General features: G+C 38.6%; 2 protein-coding genes across 7 annotated transcripts in view; one reads left to right on the forward strand and one right to left on the reverse strand.

Moving 5' to 3' along the window:
• Window positions 1–12,296, forward strand: part of CEP290 (centrosomal protein 290) — a 55,183-nt gene extending 42,887 nt beyond the window's left edge. For 4 of the 5 annotated variants that reach the window (XM_074827099.1, XM_074827100.1, XM_074827102.1 and 1 more), the window contains 11 exons: window positions 142–789; window positions 1,793–1,927; window positions 2,197–2,283; window positions 4,071–4,235; window positions 4,575–4,697; window positions 4,999–5,159; window positions 8,145–8,286; window positions 9,937–10,010; window positions 10,156–10,256; window positions 11,097–11,207; window positions 11,498–12,296. In XM_074827099.1, coding sequence (XP_074683200.1) covers window positions 142–789; window positions 1,793–1,927; window positions 2,197–2,283; window positions 4,071–4,235; window positions 4,575–4,697; window positions 4,999–5,159; window positions 8,145–8,286; window positions 9,937–10,010; window positions 10,156–10,256; window positions 11,097–11,207; window positions 11,498–11,694 — 1,944 coding nt within the window. In that variant the 3' untranslated portion in view covers window positions 11,695–12,296. The remainder of the gene's footprint in view (window positions 1–141; window positions 790–1,792; window positions 1,928–2,196; window positions 2,284–4,070; window positions 4,236–4,574; window positions 4,698–4,998; window positions 5,160–8,144; window positions 8,287–9,936; window positions 10,011–10,155; window positions 10,257–11,096; window positions 11,208–11,497) is intronic. The other variant, XM_074827103.1, reaches the window with a different exon arrangement.
• Window positions 12,287–22,564, reverse strand: RLIG1 (RNA 5'-phosphate and 3'-OH ligase 1). Of its 2 annotated transcripts, none has more exons than XM_074827109.1 (7): window positions 22,430–22,564; window positions 20,394–20,511; window positions 19,675–19,770; window positions 15,527–15,643; window positions 14,945–15,139; window positions 13,731–13,900; window positions 12,287–13,187 (listed from the first exon to the last, which is right to left on the reverse strand). In XM_074827109.1, the coding sequence occupies exons 1-7, from the start codon at window positions 22,517–22,519 to the stop codon at window positions 12,999–13,001; spliced, it is 975 nt and encodes a 324-aa protein (XP_074683210.1). In that variant the 5' UTR covers window positions 22,520–22,564; the 3' UTR covers window positions 12,287–12,998. The 2 variants fall into 2 exon arrangements, with proteins under 2 accessions (XP_074683210.1, XP_074683211.1); XM_074827110.1 differs by having other exon boundaries at window positions 22,466–22,561.
• Between the last annotated feature and the right edge of the window lie 790 nt (window positions 22,565–23,354).

Consider the following 23,354-nt stretch of genomic DNA (forward strand, 5'->3'; position numbering starts at 1 on the left):
AAATATTGCATTATTAGTTATCTAAATCTTTCAAGGAATAAATTTAACAGTAGGTTAACATTCTAGGTTCTTTATTTCCTGTTTTGTTTTACTGTTTTCTGCTTTTCTTTCATGCTCCATTCTGTCTTCAACTTGAATCAGAGTACCTGTGACCAAACTGAACTGACCAAGTCTGTTCCTGTCAGTGTCAGTAAACAAAAGTATTTGAATTCCCTTCAAAAGAAATCTGTTTCAAACAGGGATGAAATCAAACATGAGACTAATCATAGCATTACTGATGGCAATGAAATAGGTGAGGAAGCAGACATGCAAATATGCTTCATGCATAATGAAGGCCATGAGGCTACTGCAGATGCAAGCACTGAAGTGTCTCCTGAACAGCATCTTGAAGATAAGATGAAATGCAAGGACACAGATATTTCTAGGGAAGGACTGAAAAACAGAAATATAGCTGAAGCTGATGAAGAGAACTGCAGTGAAAAAGAAGGAAATATAACACAACCTGAAAATGGAAAACTTAATGAGGAATTTGAAGAAGAGGAGAGAAAACAAGAAATACTCAAGCAATCAACTGTTGATGAAGAAAGTGTAGAAGAGCCTGATACTGACAGAATGAACTGCAATCAGTCTGATTCAGGGGAACCTTCTAATCAAGCCAATGACTATGAAGCAGAAAAAATAAATGTGAATAATGAAATGAATCAAGACACTGCAGAGAATGAACATGAAACTTACCAAAGTGGTACAGAGGGGGTTGAAACAACCCCAGAATTTTATGAAATGCCTGAGGTTTGATACTGTAGCAGTCCTCTAGCATTTCTTCTGTGTAAATGATGTAGAAATAGAATAGTTTGTTCTTGATAATGCAGTGGTTTCCTATGCATGGTCTGCAGGGATACTGAAGTAGTCACCAAGTGGTCCATAAAGCAAACCTTATACTTTCATGATAGGCATGCATATCAGCTCACAAGTAAGCTACTGTCTATTCTAAAATTTTGATCCAGAAAATTTACAAATAATCCCAATGATACATACAGCTAGTTGATAATTCTTTAAGAGTCGTCTTATAGTCTCTTTTTCTTAGTGTAAGTTATTACTTACACTAAGAAAAATATATGCTCTATTGAAGCGAATACTTTATTCCTGTCGTTATTAGTGATGAATTAATGGATCATAAGGTTAATTCCATAAAAAGTGCTGATTATATATCAAAAGTTTTTAATCTTTACTAGTCTGGGATAATTTACTATATACTTATGATTTGAATTGGCAATATAAGGCATGCAAACCACTCTTTATGTAATAGAAATTACAGGCCTCCACAGATTAAGATTTAAGACTGTAAGAACTAACAGACTAAGAACTGGAGTTATATACTACTTTTCCTGACTTGCTCTGTGATCTGTTTGACTTAAGTGAAATTCCTTATGCCATATGTACTATTTAACAAACATATCAGTATACATCCTTAAAATTAGATGCTGTTCCCAGGTAAGTGTCACAGCTTACTACACTCAGTAGTTTTGCCTTTTAGATTTAGATTTATTTTAATTTTGGTCTGACAAAATTTTTACTTGTTTATACTGATTTGTAAACTTCCCCTAAAGGTTAGAACACATAAGAGAAGGAGTTACAGTCTGAGCAGATTAGATCAAAACTGGTGATAAAACTGTTATTCATTTTTTTTCTGTGACAAATACTAATTCTCTGTTGCTCTTCATCAGCTACCACTGATACAATGATTAGTGCATTACCACTTCATAATAGTTTTTTTCCCCTCCATTTTCTCAAGACATCAGGAACAGGAGCAGGTGATCAATATCGAAGAGAACAAGAGGTTTTAAATGAAAATTTAAGACTGTCATCTGAAAATGTTGAGCTAAGATTCCAGCTAGAGCAGGCCAATAAGGATTTGCCAAGACTAAAGGTAACATCTTTTTACCTTTAGTCCTCTTTACCCTGACCAGGTTAGGGGGTTGCTTAAAAAGAAATGGACATCTTTTCGGTACATACTGTAACTTTTTAATGGTTTTATGGAAGATGACAATGTTGAATGGCTGGTAGAAATGATGAAAAATGTCATTGCAATGAGAAATTGCCTTCTCTTTACATTTTTCAAAGTAAACCATCTGTAATTTTTTACTGTTCACCTCAGTTTGAAATCTAAATAAGTTGCTTATTACTTTGTTTTTTGAGGACCAAGTAAGTGACTTAAAAGAAATGTGTGAACTTCTTAAAAAAGAGAGAGCAGATGCTGAACGAAAGCTGGGCAGCATTAGAGGGGTGAGTATTGTAACAGCATTTTTCATCATAATTAAATGAAACCAAAACACAAGAAAAGCAATTCTTTATTAAATTATTTGGAATCAACCAAAAGCAAACAGGAATGGTTCTTGTTTATTTAATTGCCAAAGTGCTATAATAAACTAATGAAATCGAGTTAATAGGACCATTAGAAGGACTGGAGCTACACTATTAAATATTTTCACTATCATGGCCTTATTTTGTCATGGCCTTTATTTGGATTAAAGTTATCTTCAGAAACATATTTGTATGAAAAAATAGGAGTTACAGCCCTAATAATGAAAATTATATTCAATTATATTCATGTATTTATGTAAATTCATAATACAGGTACAGATTTATGATTTAAAAGATAGTATTTTGATTTGATGCAGATGTTAGAAAGTGTAAGTTATTGTTTGTGAACTTTTTTTGTTTGTTGTACTATGCAAGTGACACAGTTAAATTTTACCTTAGCTACTGTCAGCTACTTTAATAGAGCAATATTTCAGAAGTTACAGGAAAAAAAAGTCTTCAGCAGTACCCGATATCTCCCTTGCCACTAACTTGTCAAACTGTTTTTGTGACCTTTTAAAGGAAGCGGACTTAATAAAAAGCTCTTAAGTGACTTCATAGCTCTTCCAGTATACAAGGAGAATGAGTTCCACTTCTGGGTACCTGGAAAAGATTCTATATTTCCCATTCTTTTACTTGTACCTTGCATGGACTGCTTGTGTATCTGCCTATCTCTTATGCAGATGAGGAAATTCAGTTTATAAAAACTGTTTCATGCAAAGGTTCTGAGGAGACAGCAAATTCTGAATCTTCCTCCCTTTTCAGGCACCAAGATCTGACAGAGGTTTTTCTTTAACTCTGCTGTGTACCAGCACAAACCTCCTAATCCCTCCAGTTATTTTAGAAAAGAAAGAATAAGTCATTTTTCTTGCAAAACTTGGTTTCTGTGGGTTTATGTATGGGTCCAGGGAGTAAAATCTTCCCCATCTCACCTCTGTAGAAAGAAAAGGAGATACTTCATGGGCTCAGAACTAGAAAGCAGCATCTTTAAATTATTGTTGCTGAGGAAAACAGTTGCTACAAAGGTGATGAGAAAACAAATACATTTGAAGACCCTTTAACAGCTTTTCTACCTCATAAATGAATGTAGTGAAAGAAGAAAAATGGAGAAATTACAACCTTTTTTTCCCCTGTATTTATTCATTTATTATCCCTCTGCAAGGAGCATATATGCCTTGGGAAAGTTTGGAGAAGATTTACTTGTGCTTTAAGATGTAGCTCTTCTGTCACTTTACTCCAGCAGAAGTATGGTTGCTAAAAAAGGGCCCTCTTTTCCTCCCTTCTCTCAATCTCCCAGCCATTTTTCTTTTTACCCCTCAAACAGTATTTGCATTCAAGAAATTGCATGGTCTGTTGGATCAGGGGATTGCTCTACAAGAAAAGCTAAAAAAAATAAAGTAGTACTTTGATTTATTTTCTTAATGTTTCCATTTAGTTCATAAAGTACAGCAGATCTTGAGACTAACTGCAGCTTTCTTGGGTAACACAGAAAATGAAGGAGCTGATATGCTGACTTTGGGGGTGAATGTATCACCAGACACTTTGAGAAATTAAGTATGCAAGAAATTTTAGGGTTCAAGTCACACCAAAATATAACGTCTTTTTTATAAATATAAATTGAAATGGGAAAATAAGCAATAAAGTAAGATTTGGAGTAGCTCAGAATGTTAAGGTGAACTTTCTTTTACTTTTTTTTTCTTCCCTCTCTATAGGGTGGTAGAAGTGGAAAGACAGTCCCAGAATTGGAAAAAACAATTGGTTTGATGAAAAAGGTTGTAGAGAGAGTTCAAAGAGAAAATGAAGATCTGAAAAAAACTCCTGCTGTTGTTTCTCATGAGAAATTACTTGGTCTTGAACAGGAAAATGAGAAGCTAAAGGTACTGATGTGTCTCCAGTAACTGTAGATAGCAGTTTATATACAAGTTAGTAGGAAAATGGAGCAGCAAGCCTCTTGTTGATATTGTTTGGCACAAAAATGTTTTAAAAATACCAGATATGAAACATGTAGAACAGAAAAGCAAAACTTAATTTTAGCTTAACATACTGCATGATTTATGTAAAGGTACTCTGTACCTTAAAGGATATATTTAAATATGTGATGAAATGTTATGTTCACTGTGCTAGGTAGCTGTAACTATGGTCTGCTTTAAAAATGGAAATCTGAAATTTCCTACTAAGCAACGTATATGTGTTTTAACAAACTGTTTGATATTTAGTCTGAAATGGAAAAAATGAAACTTCGTCTGGGGGGCCAGCTGAGTATGCATTATGAATCTAAAACCAAAGGAATGGAAAAAGTCATTACTGAAAATGAGAGGCTGCGTAAAGAACTGAAAAAGGTATGATCGTTGTAATCCATCCCTTTATTTCTGTTAGTTACTGGTTGTGGTAATATCTTTTTTTTTTTTTTAAATCATTGATATGGAATGGACGCTTTTCTAAGCACTAATCTTGCTATGACAGAATTTTTAATTATATGTGGAGAGGAGACATCCGAGGAGCTGCCCAAGGCAGAATTTTGAAGTTGTAGTGTTAGTGATCTTGGACACACTGTTTTCCTCTAAATCAGCACTGACCCTATCTAGATAATCCTGTGCGTCATGTGAGGTTAAGTATTCCTTTGTTTTTATTGAACAATAGGAAGCTGACAATGGAGAGAAACTACGAATAGCAAAGAATAACTTGGAGATACTAAATGAGAAGTTAACTGTACAGCTGGAGGAAACCATTAAGAAGCTAAATTTGGCTGAGAGCCAATTTGACGGACCTGACAGCAAAAGCTGGAAGTCTGTTGTAACAAGGTAGGAATTGATAATGAAGTAAAGAATATAAACCCAGGTGTTAATGCCTCATTAAATATTAGCAAACAAATTAAGACTTTTAGTTTCATAATTTTTACTTCCTTTTTGGAAGATAGTTTTATATTATCCATATTTTATTTTCTGATTCTATATTAAAAAGTCAAATCAGTATACAGGCCTCTGATACAAATCCAGCAGAGATCTAGTGTCCTTAATTACTGGCTTTGTTAGCTGCTTCTATACAGTAGCCAGTTACTTATCTCCCTTCTTCAGATCAGCTGTAGAGTTCTGGATAGTTCTAGTAAAGGAAGTATTTTGTGTTCCTTGCTGCTTAAATGTATTGTATTTGTGCTTTGTGAAATAATGTCATCATTTTCGCTGAACACAGAAGGTATTTCAGTACATTACCACATGGATGACAATCTGAAACAAAAACTGGAAGCCAGCAACCTGCATTTTCCAGCTTGGCTGCCTTTAAATCTACATTTAACCGTATGAATGTTCAGAGGTTGTGTTAGAAAACCCACTGGGATTTCTATACTCCTTGGGACATGTAGGCATAGCTAAAGATCCTTCATGTGTGTTCTGAAGGCCCTGAAAGCTAATTGCAGTCAGCCAGTTGATTCTGTTATCTGTAGAAGAAGGGTGAAAAACTCAGAGACTAGCACTGGATTATCTTTTCCAATATATAAAATGAAGTGTGGGAATTGCCATTTCTAGATATTTAGATGAAACTCAGACTTTGAAATTAGCATCAAAAATAACTTTTGGTTTGGTAATGATAGTAATGCCTACAACTCTTTACCAATAAGTTATCTGAAAGTTGTTTTAAAATTCAGGTATCACTTGCTCCACTCAATGTGAAACAAACTAAAGAAAACAGTTTTATAACACTGATTCTGCTTTGCAACTTATGCATATGCTTTTAATTTATCTGTACTTTTCACAATTAGTTCAGATGCTTTTTCTATGACAACCTACTTATACAGGCTGGAATTCTTAACTCTATAGCCTGAACAACTTTTAATTGTATTCATTTATTTGCTAGAAGCAAGCTCTTTAGATCTGCGTTTTGTGGTTTGCTTACCACAAAATTACATTGGCAAACAGTCATCCCAAAACCATTGCCAGTCCAAAAACCATTACCATTATACCCATTTTCAATAATGAGCTACTCACAAAGATGCTAGTTATGTCGCATTAGCATGTTTAATAATGAACAGATTGATATAGAATATGAAGTTTGATATGATACGTTCACATGAAACATGCCTGTGATTCATCAAAGTGGACAAGGAAGGTGAATTTCATCCCTCTTGAGGTAAGAGTTTTTAATTGGATATCATCTCTTGTACTGCTGTATCTCAAAAAAGGACAAGAAAACGAAACAATGCTTATGCTATTAAGAGAAGCAAACAGCCTATGTCCTGCATAAGGATGGAAGAGAGCAAATTTTGGGGAATACTTAGTCCTGGACTCCTGGATGACCTCAGGATGAAATAAGATGACATGTTGCAAAAGTACTCTTCGATAGTTGTAAACAGAGGTGGAAGGTATCTACCTCTGACAGCAACATTATTAGGGTGGAAAATCAGCTGGACAAGAGAGAGACCTGTCTGATTTCATCTTAAGTCAGACCACTGCTGAATCGTCTATCTGCTGATGTCCAAGATTTTACCCACTTCCCAGTCTTGCACTCCCAGAGGATCCCTTGGGGAAGTTCTAGTGCTTCTCTGACATTGCTGAGCCATTTCACTTCACTGAGACTTCAGAAAGCCATTCCTTTTTTTTAACCTTCCCCCTAACTCTCTGGTGAGGTAAAATGTCTCTATGCAAGGTCAGATGACAGCCATATTTAGCTGGAGAAGGATGGCAAAAACTGGCTGCCAGCCGCAGGAGGAGGAGGACAGGAACATAGTGAAGATGGCAGGCATATCAGCTCAGTAGTTTGAATACAGTTTTTCTTTTAGTTCTTCAGCTCTTTGAAAACCATTTCTACTTAGTTCTATTTAGTTGATAGGTAGTTGTATATAGATAGATATATACAGTGTGCTTAATTGTACTTGCCTATTTCAACTGGTGTGAATAAAAACTTTTATTTGCATTTACTTCAGAATCATGTTAAAGTAAGTGAGTGACATTAAGACATGACTAACCTAGAGGAGCATATTGAGGCATTTTAACACACAATGCGCCTCAGCAGGACATCTTCCAAAGCATGTATGTGGTAATAGAAAGTATTTGATGGAGCAGAGGAAGGTGACATCCAAGTGATCCTTTGGAAGGCTCTTTGGCAGGTAGTGAGATGTTGGAGATTGTATTGCTAGCTGAAAACCCACTTCAAATGGGAGATGGGACTACATGATCTCCAGAGGTACCTTCCAACCAACATTTCAATGATTCTGCAAAAACCTTTTTGTAGCCTTGTATGGCTCAAAGCAAAACAGAATCCTCCTCAGAGTGCTGTTACTCCAGGGTAAACAGTTTCTTGCAGAACATTTTTGCCATTGGAGTCTTCATCTTCTATATCTGTATTAGCCCTTTTCTCAGTACATTATTTTCCATAAATTATTAAATAATAAGAAAAATACTGTCAGAGGTATGGCACTGAAGTAAGACCTGACCCATGTGCACACTGCATCAATAAGAGATGTGCATGGTTTTAGCAGGAGCTAGTTTGGGATATATGTGCAATACCATAAAAAGATTCCAGGCTCCATTTAATATAAAGTAGAGACACAAAGTGAGACCCACAAAGTTGTATGTAACATTTGGAAAAGCCTTTATTCTAAGATTAAAAATGTATTTTTCATTATGTTTCTTTCAGCTTACTTATTTATAAGACCAGTGATCATTTCAAGGCCAATGCCAAAGTATATTTTAGGGTGTATTTTATGGCATTTAATCTCCTAAAGGTATTTTAATCTGTTTTGACAAAAGTATTAGCTTTTGCTCTTATTTTTTTCTAAATAACAATGCTACCAGGGTGCATGAAACTAAATTGAAGGAAATGGAAATGGATATTGCTAAAAAAGCCCAAAGCATTGCTGACCTTGAACGGCTGCTTCAGGAAGCAACAGAACGTGAACACAATGCTGATAAAAACTTACAAGATCTAAAAGAACAAGTGAGTAAAATTTAACCAAATGCCTCTGAGAATGATTGCTTAATATTCATAAATTTCTTTCTAATGTCTATATTGGCAGAGTACTTTTTTTTCTCTAATCCATGCTTTTACAGGTTTTTTCAGTCCTAGTTGCAATAACTGTACATTTACGTATTTTAGCCAATTAATGAGGTTTACCACTTATTATCAATATATTTTCTTGACTTGAAGTCTTAGGGGAAAATTTTTTTTTTCTACTGTATTCTTTTGTAGGGTTTTTAAAATTATAGTTTCATTGATCACATGAAAGCCTGTAGGTACAGATGCTTCAAATGATCTTAAAATCTTTCTAGCTTGTTCTGCAGAGTGAGCTGCTGCAGAGACTTCCCTCTTCCTTCCCTATCTTTTTTGGGGGATTGACTTTGCCATCCTAAGGGGGAATCTTCATGCCTATTTCCAGTATGGCCTCTTACATGCAGCCTTACAAATATTATTTCACACATGGAAGAGTTGATGTGTTTTAAACTTGGGTACCTTTGAAAAGATGTATCAAATTTTGGCTTTTAAGTAGTACTCCAAAGATGCAGCCCTAGGACTATCCACCTAGATTAGCTTCCATCTTCTCATTTATTAATATGTGCATGGTTTTCTTTCCCAGATGTCTTGTGCTGGCCCTTCTCAGTGTAAGGTATCGAATACACAATTTTCAATATAGGAAGTCATATATATTATGTAAGGAAGTAAATGTGTTCAACAGAACTTGGAATTGAGTCCTATAAAACAATGTTGTTAATTTTTCCTTGTTTTTCCCTTTCTAAAGTCAGCATTATCAATATGAAGTATATGCCAGCAGCAAAATTAACACAGAGATAAAAGTCATTCATTATGTGGTATTACTCTGGAGAAACACACTTTCCAGTTTCTTTCGTGTCTCAAACACTGATGAAGGGATGTGGTCAAAGTTAATTACGTTTCAAAGAAGACTGACTGTGAAAAAACCCAAATCCTTACTATTTTATGTAGTTATAGAATGAAAGCCTATCACTAACAGTAGCCTTGTAAGAGTTCATAACTAGTCACTGCATTCAAAAACCATATATAGTCTCATATTTAAAACACTGATTTTTCTCTCCTGCAGCTTCTACTGCAAGGCACTTCTAGAAGCTAACTCCCTCTATGGTCAGGGACCTATTACAACTGCAGGTCATTTCTAGTCAACATACACACATTTGGGTTTTCGTTGCAAAATCACAGGCTTTTCATATTATGTTTAAAAAGGACACCTAGGTATGCAAATAAGCATATCGGTAGTCTTTTTAAAGTACTTAAATAATTTAGGCATATCACTTTAAGAATATGTATAAATTTTATGCTAATGTAGCTGTGTGTCTAACTTTGTAAATCTAACTTTCGAATACCTTTTTCTTCATTCTTCTTGAAATGTGTAGCAATGATCTATACTAACTTTAAAAAGGCTGTAGGTAATTAGCTTTGTGGAAACTCAGTAGATGTAGACTTGGATTTTTTTCTCTGTGATAAGCTAGTACTTGGTTACATCTTTAGTATTATTTTCATTCATTTTTTAATCCTGTATCGAAGAGAACTCCATCTGAACTGCATTATCTGTCGATACTGTTTTTTGAAGAGTAAAAATTTAATTTTTCTTTTAAGATTGAGCTTCTCAAACACTTCCCTGAAGGTGAAAGGACAGAGCAAAGTCTTATTAGGGAGCTTCAGCTTTTAAGGTAATGTACTTTTAAATAACTAAATAAATACCACAGCCAATATACCTAAAATAAGAATGATCAGGAAATGGCCTTTACAGTTTTTAGTAATTTATATTATAAAACAGTAATTCAAAAAAATGAATAAAATTGTTTTATATTTCAGATTAACTAATAATCGATTAGAGAAAGAAAAAGCACAACTAGCTCACCAGGTGGATGATAAGCACCACATACACACATATACAAGTGATGGTCCCACAGCCGGTAATGACTTTAAATACCTTAAATAAAGATCTTCTTGTATTTTAGGCCTAAAACTATTTTTCTCTTAAGTGTGTGCAAAATTGCAATAAATCTACAGAATTATTTGACTTACATTAACACCAGAGTAGTGTAAACCGCAGCAGACTAAGGTCTTGGATTTCTGAGTACTTATACAGGTTTTTTAAAGTGTTAGTAAAAAGCTCCATAATGAGAGTAACAAGAGGCTGTAATCTCTGTAAGATTTCCCTTCCCAAGAAGATGCATACTTCATGCCACCATTTACTTTATAAACCTTAAAAGACTGCTTGTAAGATGTCAGTCATTCATTCATTGAAACCCTTTTGCCTAGGGTTCCAAGCTGCTGGAGTGTCTATTTCCAGATACCAGCTCTGTGAATGATTTAAGACTTAGCAGGCATCAGTCCCGTGGGAAAAACAAAGCACTACAGAGCAGCACATTGCCATACAATGGTGAAAAAAAATAAAAGTTAACTCGAAATTCTTAATACAACAAACAAGATCCCTATACTATGTTATTTCCAAGTTTCTTGCATTTAATTCAGAGAAATATACATGTCATATTTCTCAGAAGTGTGCTTAATAAACTGGCCCTTGGAGTATTACATTCAATCACAGGAATGAAACACCACCATGTAATTTGTGCAAGAACTAAAAAAAATCCCAGATGACTTGAATTTTTGGTGGCTGTTGATCCCAGTTGGATTTACACACTTTTAACTGTTTCAGCTTTCAGGAGATACAGAATTACTCTAACAAGATTATTCGTGTCATTGATTTTCATTACCTTAAATTTCATAACAAATCACCATTATTTTTGCAGGACATAATGAAATTGTAGAGAAGGATAAAAATGACAAGTTAATGACAGAAGTAGCTGACCTCCAGACACAGCTGAAAGCCTCAGAGTTGGAAAAACAGCAGTTAAAGGCGAGTTGCATGGATCATCCTAGGCAAGATAATGGGCAAAATTATGGTTAGCTAGAAAGAGCTGTTTAATACCTAAAGTAATATTTAATGACAAAGTCAATTTCTAAACATTACCTTTATGAAGCCTGTTTTGTTGTTAGTGAATGTGCTGTTCCTGGGTAGATTTTTGTGTCTCAAGAGAATGTGCTTATTCTCTCATCATTTAGCCTCCTAAAGAAAAAAAAGATGTTGTGGACCTGTATTTCCTAAGTTCTGTATTAAAGGCAGTACTCCTTCATTCTTTTTAAAAGGAAGAAACAAAAAAGCTGAGAAGAGAACTAGAAAACTTCAACCCTTCCTTTTTTGAAGAAATTGAGGATCTGAAATATAACTACAATGAAGAATTAAAAAAAAATATTATCTTAGAAGAGAGATTAAAGCAGATTTCGGAAGAGTTTGGCATTCAAGTGCATAGTCCAGGCAACATTTCTGTTGATCAGGCTAGTGTTTAGTATCTTCAGTATTGATACAGAAAAATTCTGGGGCTGTTACATGATTTGTCTGGTTTTATCTTGGAATGATACAAGTCCATTAAAGTTACAATAGTTTCGCACATACCCAAGAGTGCAGAGTTGGATTAGTCCACGGATTATGGTCAGTGTTTATATACACTAGTCAAAATAAAAGTTTTTCCTCTCCCAACTCCTTTGCAGTAATATATTTTCATTCAGAACAGTAATTTGGGTAATACACAGGTGTCAGGTGAAGTTGAAAACTCAGACTTATCCTAAAAGCTGAGAAACTCTTAAAATGTGCTAAGTATGCTAAGTTCCAGATTGATAAGAATATGTAATTTGTTCTTGCTGTCTTGTGCTATCATACTTCTTAACTATGTACTCAGGGTCAGCATGCTGGATGTCTGTTCTTACATCCTAGGTTGTTTTTACCTCAATTTTAGAAAATCCAAGAACAAGGAATTGAAAATAGTTATAGTATTTCAGCCAAACTAATGGTATTTTTGTAGATAAATGATTTTTCATTTTGTATGTTTTATATAGCTGGATGTATAGTTTTATAGCACAGATAAAATAAAGCCAACCCAAATGATCATGCATTCTCACCTTTATTATTTGTATGCCATCTTACTTAATATGCCTTTGATGAAGTTTCCTAATATAAAACTAGTATACTTTCTATTATTTACTCTTTTTGTCCCAAAATAGTGGAAGTACCTGTAGGATACAGCTTAATTAGGTTTTCAGGTAGTAGCATAATGCTGCATCTTACCAATTAAATAATACAGTGAAAAGCTTTCCCCGAAAAGAAATTGTTACAACTTAAAAAAAAAAATAAAAAAAAATCAAATTTCACGACTAATTCTGGTCCCACCTGAAATATATCCTTTACTGTTAAGAAACAACTAGATCCTAAATCTGAATCCTACATATAACATTGTCATAACAATTATATTTATAGAAGTGCAACCTATGGAACTTTGAGAGCTGATTGCATTCATTAGCTAAGCTATTAGGACCAGCCAGTGTTAGACAACATACTACTTACACTTAATTGCAACAGATTCCAGAAACGGGTTCAGAAGTTAAGGATTTTTCAGAACTGAAAATAAACATGCTGAAAGCTAGATGTCTGTGCTGGATGTCAGATCTATTATATAAAATTAATCATTTAGGAAAAAATTTAAATCGTACAGTACCTAGCCTGCTGCCTAAGCCAGAAGATGGTTTGTAAAGAGTGCTGTGGTAAACACAAACAAGAGGAATGCAGCACATACGACAATTAAAAGAGAAAAATAATTTCAAGCATCAAACTTGATATCTTTGAGTCTGTCAAATCTCTGACCATCCAAGTTTGAAAAATGGTGAAACAAACTCCTTGGTTCAAAGTCACAGTCATATTTAGTTCTATTAAAAGAAATTACAACAGGCTGAGAATTCAGGTATGTATCTGGAAGTGGCCAGCGCAAACCAAGATGATGCCGATGGAGCTAAAATAAAAAGAAAAAAGGTAAGTTTAGAGATTTTGATGTAGTGGCCCAACAGTTTTCAACCTGGGGGTGTGTGGGTGCTTTAATTCTAGGATCCTCTGCATTAGGGCACTTAAAACCATTAATCAGTTATCTGAGTAACAATGAAACACAAAAGGCATACCAAAACCAAGGTGTCCTCCACAGCTTCAGAAATAATATAAACTTGCTAATTAATCAAAAATCACATCCTTATTAACAATACAAGTCAACATTACAAGAAATTCATTTTTTTAATAAGAGTTAAGCTTTAAAATGTTGAGTGATTCCTATATAGAGATGCAAGAAAATACTATTTTATGTTCTCAATTACTTTATTAGCATAATGTAGATAATTAAAAATTTTAATATGTCACTGGTTTGACTAATTCTACAATCACCTGATTTGCTAGGAGAATGTTTACTACTAAAAAATTTGGAAAACGATAAAAACTGACTACCTCACAATACTTCACATACTATAAATTATTATAGTGCTTTCCACATGTCCATCTCTATATTTACCTTGATTAAACACCCATTATGGCAGTGCCACACAATTCCTTCAACTTTACCCTCACTGCAGCCTTCAAACCAAGACAATATGTCATTTTGTTTCAGAGTAGGCGGATTCTTTATCTCAAATGCTCCATGTGGTACAAGAAGGTGTAGAGGCTGCTTCTTGCTTCCTAATCCTATATTAACAAGAAACAAAAAACTTCCTGCTAGTTACATGTGGTAACTTAAGATTTTCCTCTCTTCTGTTATACACCTATCTTAAAAGCACTCTATAAAGGTAGACTTCTATTAGGTACTATAATGTTGTCCTGCCTTTAAGAACAGGTAAATACATTTGATACTTAATAGTGTAGCTGTTTCCCCTCATGCTTTGTCTTTGTGGTCACCTCCTCAGTAACCATAAAGCTACTAGCTAAATTAGTCATGCTTCAGATCACGATCGATAGCACAAACATCTTGGTTCCTGAAAATCTGGCATATTTTCTTATGAATATGGATTAATACTTAAACCCAGCCATTAACAAAGGTATTGCCTCTTCACTTGACTGTTCAATGTAAATCTTCATCTAAGAATACAGGTATTAGAATTTTTTGTTACAGTTCCTTTACATTCTGAGAAAATGCTTAGACCAGGAACTACTATTTTTCCTATATAACCTTGCAAGTTATCCTAACAGCAAATCTCAGAACTCACCTGTGCTCATACCTAATTGTTTTTTTGTTATAAGGCTTTTAAAGGGAGAAGCCATAACCAAAATTCAGCTTAAATTACATTTCCTTAAAAAAATATTCAATTTATTTTATAATTTTAGAATTGCAACTTATGACTAACTCTAGGGACTCAAAAAAAATGTCTGCATAGAATTTTCTACTTTAATGGACTAAACAGCAACAGAAGACCAAGTAAAGTCAAGAAAAGGCACCAACAAACCATCTTATTAAAATACTTTAATAGTAATATTTAAAAACAACTATTCCAGTCAAAATATTTTTTGAAAGACTAAAGCAAAGTTTTATAGGAACTCCTGAAGAACATCCAGGTGGAAGGAGGTTTAATAGGCAAAACTGGGTGAGTGTTCTTTGAGCTAGCCCTTTCCTTTCCCAAAAGGTTACATTGCTACCATAGAACTTTTTAAAACTTACACAAAGGAAAAGTACAGTTTTCACTCAAAAATATGACTAAATAAAGAAGTATTTAAGAACAGACCATACAAACTTACCATATGGATTTGCATTAATATTAGTCCCAATGAGCTCCAATGTTTGTTCTAGAATTTCTGATAATGGCACCGGACTGATTTCCAGAAGCCCTGGGTCAGCATGGTGTTTCAATGCCAGTGCTATTTCAGCCTCATAATTTACAACAGATGAGTGCCAGCAATACTGCTTACTATTTTTCTCCACAGGCACCCAACCTATGAGAAAACATTACATTTTACCAAAGTAAATATCTGAAGTTATCAAATGCACACTAGAACTGTACATGCATTAAAAAAAACGAAACAGTTGACTACAAAGAGCAACAAGAAAAACTGTCATATTTCAGAGAAATGTCACAAGAATGCAAACATGACACCTGTGCCTTCAGCTGAAGCCCTGTAAGTCTGTCAGCAAACTGCAATTATTTTCAATGTGTCAGAAAAACAAAGCCTTTCTGGATAGTGAATGAATGACATTCCAATTGTTTTCCGAATATGTTAACTACTACTTTTAACTCTGGAACTAATTCTAATTCACTTCAAAAATGGATCCCCCCCCCACCGCCCCCCCCCTCAATTTTACCTGCACTGCATCATAGGTACCTGGCATATGTCCGTTTTCATCAGGCAAAGGATTGCCGTTAGAGAACTCTATGTCCTTTGCTGGAATCCAGGTATCTGGAACAGGCTTGAAATCCTCTTTAACATTCCAAACAAATTCTAGACATATAAATGTGACATTTAGTTTTTGACAAACTGTTAGCCAATTTTACATTTTTATAGTCTTTCAACGCAAGTATTAAAATACCATTGATCTAAACCTTGTTTTACAGACAGTAGTCCCAGTTACTTTGTACAAGCACCAACATCTGGCACACTCAAGCAGTCTACAATCAGGAGGGTTTAAAGAAGCATAGTAACCTTTAAGTAGTTTAAAAGTTCAAAATTAAGATTAAAAAATAGCTTCTTAAACTATATTTAAACTAGAGCAAGAGAAATAGAATAGAATAGACTATTTCAGTTGGAAGGGACCTACAATGATCATCTGGTCCAACTGCCTGACCAATTGAGGGCTGACCAAAAGTTAAAGCAGGTTAAGGTCCTTGTCCAAATGCCTCTTAAACACCGACAGGCTTGGGGCACTGACCACATCTCTAGGAAGCCTGTTCCAGTGTTTGACTTCCTAATGTTTTGCTTCCTAATGTCCAGATTAACCCACCAGGTGCAGCTTTGAACCATTCCCATGTATCCTATCCTATCACTGGATCCGAGAGAGAAGAGATCAGCATCTCCCTCCCCACCTCCCCTCCTCAGGAAGCTGTAGAGAGCAGTGAGGTCACCTCTCAGCCTCCTTTTCTCCAAACTAGACAAACCCAAAGTCCTTAGCCACTCCTCATAGGACATTCTTTCCAGACCTTTCACTAGCTTTGTTGCCCTCCTCTGGACACATTCAAGTACCCTCACATCCTTCTTAAATTGTGGGGCCCAGCACTGCACACAGTACTCAAGGTGAGGCTGCACCAACACCAAATACAGCAGGATGGTCACCTCTTCTGACCAGCTGGTTATGCTGTGTTTGATGCACCCCAGGATGCAGTTTGTCCTCTGGGCTGCCAGGGCACACTGCTGACTCATGTTGAGCCTGCTGCCAACCAGCAGGGTTGCTCGGCTGCTCTCCAGCCACTCCTCTCCTAGTTTATACTTGTGCCTGGCATTATTCCATCCTAGGTGCAGAATCTGGCATTTTGACTTGTTAAATTTCATCCCATTAATCACTGCCCAATGCTCCAATCTATCTAGATTCCTCTGCAAAGCATCTGGTTCCTCAAGAGCATCAACAGCCTCCCCAGTTCAGTATTGTCAGCAAACTTACTAATGGTGCCTTCAACTCCTGCATGCAGATCATTGATAAATATACTGAAGAGAACTGGCCCTAGAGTTGAACAATGAGGAACACTGGTGACCGGTCACCAGCCAGATGCAGCCCCACTTGCTACAACCCTTTGAGCCCTGCCCTTCAGCCAGTTCCTCACCCAGTGCACCATGAACCTGCTCATCCCACAGCTGGACAACATGTACAGTAGGATGCTGTGAGGGACAGTATCAAAAGCCCTACTGAAGTCCAGAAAAACTACATCCACCGCTTTCCCTTCATCCATTAGGCAGTTAACCTTATCACTGAAGGATATCAAATTAGCGAAAACAGGACTTTCCCTTTGTGAATCCATGTTGACTGTGCCCAATGATAGCATTATTCTTTAAATGCCTTTCAATAGTACTCAGTATAATTGTCTCCATAATTTTTCCAGGAACTGAAGTTAGTCTGTCATTCCCTGGGTCTTCCCTCACGCCCTTTTTGTAGATTAGAATAACACTGGCTAGCTTCCAGTCAGCAGGGACCTCCCAAGACCTTTAGTAGATGATAGAGGCGTCCTGCCATAACATCCACTAGCTCCTTCAGTACTCTGGGATGAATCCCATCAGGCACCATGTGAATGTTCACATTCATTACAATTTCAGTATCCACAAATGGAAGGTCACTGTTCCCACACTTGTGGTCCTCTGACACAGGGGATCGGGCAGTCCAAGGTCTATCAGTATTATTAAAGACTGAGGCAAAAAAATACAGATAATGACTCTGCTTTTTCTTCATCCCTATTAGTCAGGTGACCATCTTCAACAAGTATTGGTCCAATGTTCTCTTCATACCTCCTCTTGCTATTAACATACTTAAAAAAGCCCTTCTTGTTATTTGAAGCAACACTGGCTAGTTTCAACTCTAATTGAGCTTTGGCCTTTCATTGTCTTCTCCCTGCATATACAAACCACGACTCTGTAATCTTCCTGCAAAGCCTGACCTTGCTTCCAGAGATCATACAATTTCTTTTTCCTCTTGAGCTCTACAAGGAGGTCCCTGTTCAGCCAAGCTGGTCTTCTGCCCCACGTGCTTGACTTACAACACAATGGAATTGCCTGCTCCTGTGCTTCTAAAAGGTGGTTTGTAAAGACTGACCAGCACTTGTGGACTCCTAAGCAGATTCTCAGGGTACTCTGCTAAATAGCTCCCTGAATAGCTGAAAGTTTTCTCTCCTGAAGTCCAGGGTAGCAACTCTGCTGTCCTTTTTTCTTATGAAACTGTAAATTTTAAACTCAACCATTTCACGATCACTGTGGCCAAGGCAGCCACCTACCATCACATCCCTCATGAGTCCTTCTGTGAGAGACTGAAATGTCCTATGACTGTCTCAAAGCTTGCTTGTGTCTGTGCAAACCTCCAAGACAAGCTGCTGAGGCCTGTGAATTGGTCTGGGGGATGTCACCCAGGGAAGCGGGGGTGTATTGAAGGATGGACCCCTCCACTTCTTTGCAGTTGCATTGCTGGACTCTTTAGACAAACTTCAAAGGGGCAGAGTGTACCGAGCTGGCCCCATCGTGTAGCCATTTGTGTCTCTATTGTGTAGGTCAGACCCCATGCATGCATTGCTAATGAACAGATAAGAGGAAAACGTTCCTGCCCTGAAGCCAGATGCAACAAAACCTGTGAGATCAGAGGAAAAAAAAACTAAAGGTGGGCAGATACGCTGATCAGCGGATATGATGAACTTAAAAAGGCAGCAGAAAATTTTGCTCAGGGTGCATCCACCATCGAAGCTGGATCTGTATGCACCCACCACCAAAGAACTGAAGACTGAGGACCAATGGGATGCCACTGGATCCATGGTGGTGACTATTCTTGCAGCACTATCCTGCATCCTTGCTTTATTTCTGTCTTTTGCTTCCATTCTGTCCTATCGCTACCGCTCTTCACTTTTTTAATAATAAAAACCTGGTTTGGGTATACGGCATTTGACCTCGTTTGTGTCTTAATCTCACTCTTGGGATCATATTGAAACCTCCCCCGACATTGGATCGGGACACCTTCTCTATTCACAGACAGCAACTCTAGGAGGGCATCTTTCCTAGTTGGCTCACTGAGTACCTGTGACAAAAAGTTATCTCCTACAAACTTCAAGGATTTCCAAGACCTGCTTGTCACAGCAGTATGGTATTCCCAGTTGATGCCTGGGAAGTTTAAAACTCCCATATGGACAAGGGCTACCAATCCAGAAATTTCTCCTAATTGCCTATAGAATAACTCATCAGTGCTTACACTCTGGCTGGGAATAGGTAGTAGACACCCACTACAACATCTCCTTTGTTTTCCATTCCCCCAATTCACAACCACACCATCACTAACTGTAAGGGCTGTACAACCAAACCTCTCCCTTACATATAGTGTGACACCTCCACCTCGCCTGCCCTGCCTATCCCTCCTGAACAGCCTGTAGCTCTCCAGCCCAGAACTCCAATCATGGGACTCATTCCACAAAATCTCACTAATACCAATGATACTGTAGCTCTGGGAGCTGACCAATGCTTCCAGTTCACCCTGTTTTTCTCATACTGCGTGCATTGGTGTACAAGGACTTCAGATATGCTCCTGAACCATTCATGCTCCCAGGAGCATGTAAATCTTACCACTAGCATTGCCACCCTCTGGCAATGCCATGCCAACCCTTGTCTTACCTACCACAACCCTGCTGGTATCCACTTCCCCCACTGATTCTAGTTTAAAGCTCTCTTGAAGAAAAGTTAAGCATGACATTAAAAAAACTGGAGCAGGACCACTGATATTTCCTGTGTTAGACTAGAAGTGTTTTTCCAACTGGATAACTTACATTGCAAAAAGAAGGAAAGAAATCTTCACTAACCTTTGCAATCTTCCAGTGAATACAAGTATCGTTTAAACCTTTTTTCAGCTTGTTTGTTAGGTTTTCGATCCAGCCTGGCCCATAGATATGGTTGCCCTAGAGTTTCCAGAGGGATAAAACCAGCAATTTACTGTGGTAACCATAGCCTGCAGAGTACTGAAATCAGCTACATAAAAGGCAAGATATGAATTCTTGTTTGTTGCTAGAGAAATTTTATATCCAAAGACACTATTTAAATTCATAAAGTAATTACTATATATGAATCTAAAAATCTGTTTGTAGAATCTTGCCTAGTGTAATACAAAGTTTCCTTACAATTTCAGGCAAAGGCAAGAACCCCAGTGATGCAATGAACCACGGTCTTCCTATTTCCTCCCAACTGCTATACTACTTTTAGTCCTTCTCAAGGAAATTAGACACCCTTTATTACATAAATTCTACAGTGCAAGGAAGATTTACTAATAAGAAACTTTAAATTGGAATAGTTCCTTGATTGGCATGTTCACTTAAACCATACTTTATGTATTGTAGAGTGTAAATTCTATACCACCTTTAATAAATACCTCCTATGTTTAAGGTAATTAATACGCTGTGGTCAAGATGTTTAATGAGAGTTGAATTCACAACAGCTGTAATCCAATAAATCATACAAGTGAAAACTACATAAAACAAGGCTTCTAGTCAACATGAGAAATCAGCATATGGATCTTCCTTATTACCTTTATAAGTAGTTACATAACAGCAGGTTCCATCCACCTTTTCAGTCGGAATTGCGTTGTATATATCTGCCTCTAATGCCTTTCCAGTTATAGTTTCAGTTGCCAAAACTTTAAATGGCTGAAAAGAAGACAGGTATTTTAAACCCTCATCGTGGCTATGTTACTGCCTTGTTGTCACAGGGATTCTTGCCCCTTACAGCTGGCCTCTGTTATATGTCCAGTATTATACATTATATTGCTGATTTCTAATCCTATCATATGCACCCTCATTTCTTCAAGACATGACAGTTTGGAAAATGCTCTAAGACAAAAGAACAAAAGCAATCTCTTCGCAAATTCTCACCCTCTTTTCCAGTCTTGATTAGTATTTAGACTTTGCCTCCCACTTCAAATAGCGCATATAAACTAGAAGGGTTCCAGCCCAACACAACAAAATTTTGAGATGTCTTCCTGTATTATGATGGCAACAGATATTCATCATGACTAGCTGCTCCGAGCTTGCAGTCTGGAGCTCAAACTCAACAGCACCACATTACTGCAATACACAGACCAGCGGATGCAAGGTGGCAAACGCATCCTGGTATTAAATACTTAGTATCAGTGCTGTCAATTAAACACTTTTCCTCTTAAACAGAGCAAAGTAGTACCTGATCCTGGGATCTGAAACAACTATCCAGTCACAACTACTCCAGATTTCTAGGAGGACTTCTCTAGGACTTCTATAACAGTTTCACTGCAAAGATGTGATCAGTTGTGTTTGGACTCAAATGTTTTCCTCTATAATCATCACCCCTCACTCCTCTCTCCCTAGTCAACTTTGACTTGTAAGCTGGTCACTGTCTCTCTCCTGTAGCAAAACAAGTCCTTGTCTTGCCTAAGTCTCAAAACAAATCTCAGAACATTCTACATGCTTTTGTTACGTTACATGGCTGTTTTATATTTTAGTAATCAGGTTCGTAACCATAACATAGAGCATATATGCAGATTTAATGAAAATTACATTAAAGTTCTCAGGGTAGTGAGAAAACATACCCCTGGTTTACCCCCACCACCACCACTTCTTCCCTAACAGTCATAACCCCATGTATTATCCTTGCCTGCACTTTGAAAAACAAAAAATAGCATATAGCAGTTACAGATCTAATCCCTTGTCTTCTTTTTCTACATGAAGTAACAACAATGTCGGGAGGTACCCTCACATGACCACCATCAAGATGGTGATGGCTCAGAGTTGAACAATTCAGTTACTGTCATTCTGGCAATCATTTCTGCTCTTCCATCCAGAAGTCAAACACCAACAGGAGAAAGTCACCCAGACGCATTCAAGTTCACTATGCAGCCCACCGACAGCAGTAGTTGCTGCTACTAAAATCGGGAAACACAAGTTGGGGGTCTACAGCTAGATAGGTGAATGCCACCCCAATCTGTCCCAACACTGCCCACTGCATCTCGGGAAGAAATAACTCTGATTGGGCTCCATTACTTTCACCTCGGTATATATCCCGTATCTTACAACCTCCAATGAATTCTTCCATCATAAGCCTGATACTTCTTTGCTCACACAAAAAAAAAAAAAAAAAAAAAAAAAAAAAAAAGACAAGCTTATTTGTTCCCCACGAGACTGACAGGCGGGGACGGCAGCATGATTTTACACACGCTCCCCTCCCCATGCGGTCATGCTGGAGCGCCCTCATTCCTGGCCATGGCTGTTCCCGACACTTGGAAAAAGCAGACACACCATCACGGTGAACGCCTGGACGGACCTGCCCGGAAAAGAGCGGGACAGAGCCGAACCGGCACCCGAGAGACCTCTCCTTCCCATATTTCACGAGGGCGGGCGGCGGGGAGGCCTATGGAAACCTCTACCGTGCGTTTCGCCTAAGAGCTGCAGCGAAACCTCCGGCCACCCGGGCGTCTCCCTCCCCGCGGCCAGGCCGGGCCGGGCGGCTCTGACACGGCCGGTGGTGCTGCTGCCTGCCCCGCCCCGCTCCGCCGCGGCCCAGCGACTCCCCCCGGCCCCACGCCGCCCCGGCCACCTGGCGCTCCCGCTTGGCCGACGGCTCCTCCTTCACCTCGGTCACAAACAGACACGGCACCTTCCGCTGCACCGCGCCCCGGCGGCTCATGGCCCCGCTTGCCCGCTCCCGCCGCCGGGCCGGCGCCGAGCCCACACTGCGCCGGCGCCGACCCGCGCTCGCGGGGCGCCACGGGAAATGGAGTCCGCTGCCGCCCGCCCGCCGGGAGCCCCGCGACGCCCCTGTGTGCCGGGGCGGGGCGGGGCGCGGCCGCCGCTCTCCAGCCGCCCCCAGCGAGGCTGCGGCTCTGCCGCTCTCCGCCGCCCTGCCCGGCCGTGAGCCGATGGCAGGGCCGTTCCCCTGGCCTGGCAGCCTTGGCTCAGGCCGCCTCGTGTGCTTTCCGGGGTGCCACACCCCCGGGCCTGGGTGCTCTGTCCCCGGGGCGCGGGGACCTCCCGGTGTCTGGTTTTGCCGCTGTTGGGACAGCCGCCTCCTGTTGTTACCCTGGCTCTCTGCCTCGGTACACAGGGGAGAGAAGATAAAATGAAGGGCTCGTGGGGTGAGGGCAGGGCAGGGAGAGATTGCTCACCCATTACCAGCACAGGCAAAACTGACCCGACTTGGCAAAATTCACAATTTATTACCAGTCCAACCCGAGGACGTTAATGAGAAGTAAAACCTGCATCTTAAGAGAGCTTTCCCCCACCCCTCCCTTCTATCTGGGCTCAACTTCACTCCTGATCTTCTCAACCTCCTCTCCCTGAGCGGCGCAGGGGGATGGGGAATGAGGGTTGCAGTCAGTTCATCCATCACACATTGTCTCTGCTGCTCTGGCGTGGGCTCCTCCACGGGCTGCAGGTGGATCTCTGCTCCATCATGGACCTCCATGGGCTGCAGGGGGTCAGCCTGCCTCACCAGGGTCTGCACCACAGGCTGCAGGGGAATC

Source organism: Strix aluco, chromosome 5 (assembly GCF_031877795.1).
Source record: "Strix aluco isolate bStrAlu1 chromosome 5, bStrAlu1.hap1, whole genome shotgun sequence".
In the NCBI taxonomy this organism is placed as follows: Eukaryota; Metazoa; Chordata; class Aves; order Strigiformes; family Strigidae; genus Strix; species Strix aluco.